At 37.8% G+C, this 3,056-nt stretch overlaps 1 protein-coding gene across 1 annotated transcript in view; it reads right to left on the bottom strand.

The window, feature by feature from the left end:
• Positions 1–226: 226 nt before the first annotated feature.
• Positions 227–3,056, bottom strand: part of LOC109104561 (major facilitator superfamily domain-containing protein 1) — a 17,560-nt gene continuing 14,730 nt past the window's right edge. The window contains 2 exon segments of the mRNA XM_042755497.1: positions 227–282; positions 360–407. Coding sequence (XP_042611431.1) covers positions 227–282; positions 360–407 — 104 coding nt within the window.

Genomic DNA, 3,056 nt, shown 5'->3' with positions numbered 1-3,056 from the left:
ACAGGCAGTGATGCAGATTAGGTGGGCGGGGCTAAACAGGCAGTAATGCAGAATAGGTGGGCGGGGCCAAACAGTGCCCTCTAATATGTAAAAAGATCAAGGGAATTTTGGTTTCTCAGTTCATGACCCCTTCAACTATTGACATGGCCCATAAATGCTTGATTTTGCTCGTGATATCTTCAGTGTTTTAGAGCCGCTGTATGAGGTGTGTGTTATATCGACTCACTCAGACTTGTGCTCGCGGCTGGCTCGTGCATGAGGCCGACAGGTTCAGCTCTCCCTCTGACAACAGAAGCGAAGGAAACGTGAGGAACAGATCAATACAGGCTTAGATTATCTGGAGTGAACACTGATCTTACCTTTGTAATAATTATACAGATACAGCAAAACCACTGCCAGCAGAGCCACTGAAACACACACACACACAACAAATTCAACAATCATGTCTCAAGAGTGTGAATCATGAATCATGAAGTGTCCACAGCTAAGTGTTATTAAACATACACAGTGCGCTTGTCTGCCTGTTGGTGCAAAATCAGCATTTTAGAATGATTTCTGAAGGATGATGTGACTGGAGTAATGATGCTAAAAAGTCAGCTTTAAAATCACAGGAAATAAATTACATTTTTCAATAGGGGATGCGCCAATCCAATATTCATATTGGGTATCGGCTCCGATATTGCCATTTTTCTTGGATCGGGTATGTGGTCAGAGAGGGCCGATCCAAATCCAAGGTTTTTCTTTTTTTTTTTTTTTTTTTTTTTTTTTTTTTGAATTATTGTGGCTTACTTCTTAAGCCATACGATAGTTTAATGCAGCGGTTCTCAATTCCAGTCCTCTCGCCCCCCAGCTCTGCACATTTTGTATGTCTCTCTTATGGCTTTCAGAGGTTTGTTCTATTCGAACGTAAGTGCCCTGTGAAGTGGACATCACAGGATGTTCCGCCATGATTCCAGTTCGAAGCAAACGTATATGTGTTCAAAGTGTACTGAAGTGTGCGAGACGTGAAGTTAAATTATATTTATTTACAGAGGTATATGATGTCACCAATTGTCCGTGTGCGAAGGACGTTGCACAGCGCAAATCCATGAATGAATTTTCTGAAGTGAGGTAAAACTTCAACAGATTTCCTCTGCTCACAGAGTAGGGAGCAATGAACACTGTGTAGGGAGCATGTCAGTGAGAACAACAGTTCATGCAAACGGAGCTCACTTTCTAATGAACTGATTATCTGAATCAGGTGTGTTAACAAAGAGAGATGTGCAAAATATTCAGAGCTGGGGGTGTGAGGACTGTAGTTGAGAACCACTGGCTTAATGTGAGCTACATATGAATATTTAAGTCCTTACATTAAGTTCACACAAACTCTTTTCTCCGCTGTGTCTGTCAGTCATTCGGTTCAGCCTTTAATTACCCTGGTCATGTTCGGTTACACAGTCAGCTCAGTAAAGCTCTCTCCAAGATCGTTCTGTGTTCTCATTATTTAGGGATGCACCAGTTGACCGGCCATAAATCGTAACCGTCTGGTTTTTGCTTAAAATACGCGATCGGCAATCGGCCGGTTTTTGGTCTTTTTTCGGGGCGATTTTTTCCGGAAGTGCGCCTGCGTGCACAGACTGCATTGTAATCATTCGCTGTCATTTGTGTGGAAAGTATTTCGAAATCTGTGCGCGGGACACGGGCAGCCGTTCAGCACTGGGAAGAAGCAGAGTTACATGTCTGAGGCACAGATAGCAGGAAGTGAACAGCCAAATAAGAGCCCCTTTCCTGCGCGAGCGTACTGTAGCTGTCCACGCCCTGCACAAGTGGAGATAGTGAAGGGATGTTCAGCTCAACTTCTCGCGTGTTGGATGAGAAACGAAACGGACTAAAATGCTTTTTTTTTTTTTTTTGTAAAGTAGAACTTGCATACACGTTTGAGAAACCAGAAGTAAACGTCAGTTCTGTATAAGATGATTATTTTTATTTTACCTTAAAATTACATTGACTTAATTTGATTTAAAAATCACTTGCTGTAGCACACTGAAAAAAAGTGTTTCATTCATCCAATTAAAAAAAGTTAGAGTAATGATTCACATCTATATATATATTTTTTTTTTAATTTGAGACAAAGGTCATTTATTTTTCATTGGCTCCAGTAAAAAAAATATAGATGTGAATCCTTACCCTATTTTCTTTTAATTGGACGGAATGAAAACACTTTGCATCTTTGTTTTTATTCGCAACCAACATTGTTTTATTTTAACATTTTGGAATAATTTATTTATATAGCATATTTTTATTTAGTCTCACTGGTAAAGAACTTTTTTTATTTAAAACCAAATGTAAAAACTAAAACAAATACTGAATGCTGATTAAGAAAACATCTCTTGAATGTGTGTTGATTGTGTTTGTTTAGATTTGTAGAACTATGCAGTTGTTGCCTTTAATTTCACATGGTTACAGTTAATCTTTTCATTTAAAGCCAGTTCTATGTAGCTTCAACCCAATTCAAAAACAAAAGCTAAATGCTGATGTCTGTACCATCTATGTTAGTATTGAATGTAGGCTACTTACTGTGCAGTCACTGCCGTTAATTTCAGATGGTTACAGTTATTGTTTTCAATAGCCAAAAGCCAGTTTGGCCTATTAAAAACCAAATAAACGTCTTGTTTATGCATACTTTTTTTCCTTCTTTCTGTGTTTGTTACTTAAAAAAAAAAAAAAAAAAAAAAAAAAAAAAAAGTAAATCTGTATCGGAATCAGCCATGAAAAATCATGATTGGTGCATCCCTTAAATTATTATAATTGATTTGTAAATACATGTCTATGATTTTTGCAAAAAGGACTTTAACTTCTTGCCGGAGTTTAATGTTGTTTTGTTACTTGCTACCGTGTGTCTGTGAGAACAAAACACGGGCGTAGAAAAGACTATAAATCCTTTTTAACGCGCACAGTAACTGAAATTTAAAACTGTTAAAAGAAAGGCTCAATAACACATATATAATACACTACGCATTAATCTCTCTTCTCATTGTGCTTTGCACTTTTTAACACGAAACATTTATAATGTGCGC

This window comes from Cyprinus carpio, unplaced genomic scaffold, assembly GCF_018340385.1.
Source record: "Cyprinus carpio isolate SPL01 unplaced genomic scaffold, ASM1834038v1 S000006712, whole genome shotgun sequence".
NCBI classification, from domain to species: domain Eukaryota; kingdom Metazoa; phylum Chordata; class Actinopteri; order Cypriniformes; family Cyprinidae; genus Cyprinus; species Cyprinus carpio.
Note: the sequence above shows the minus strand (reverse complement) of the source record. Positions and strands in the feature narration are given on the sequence as shown.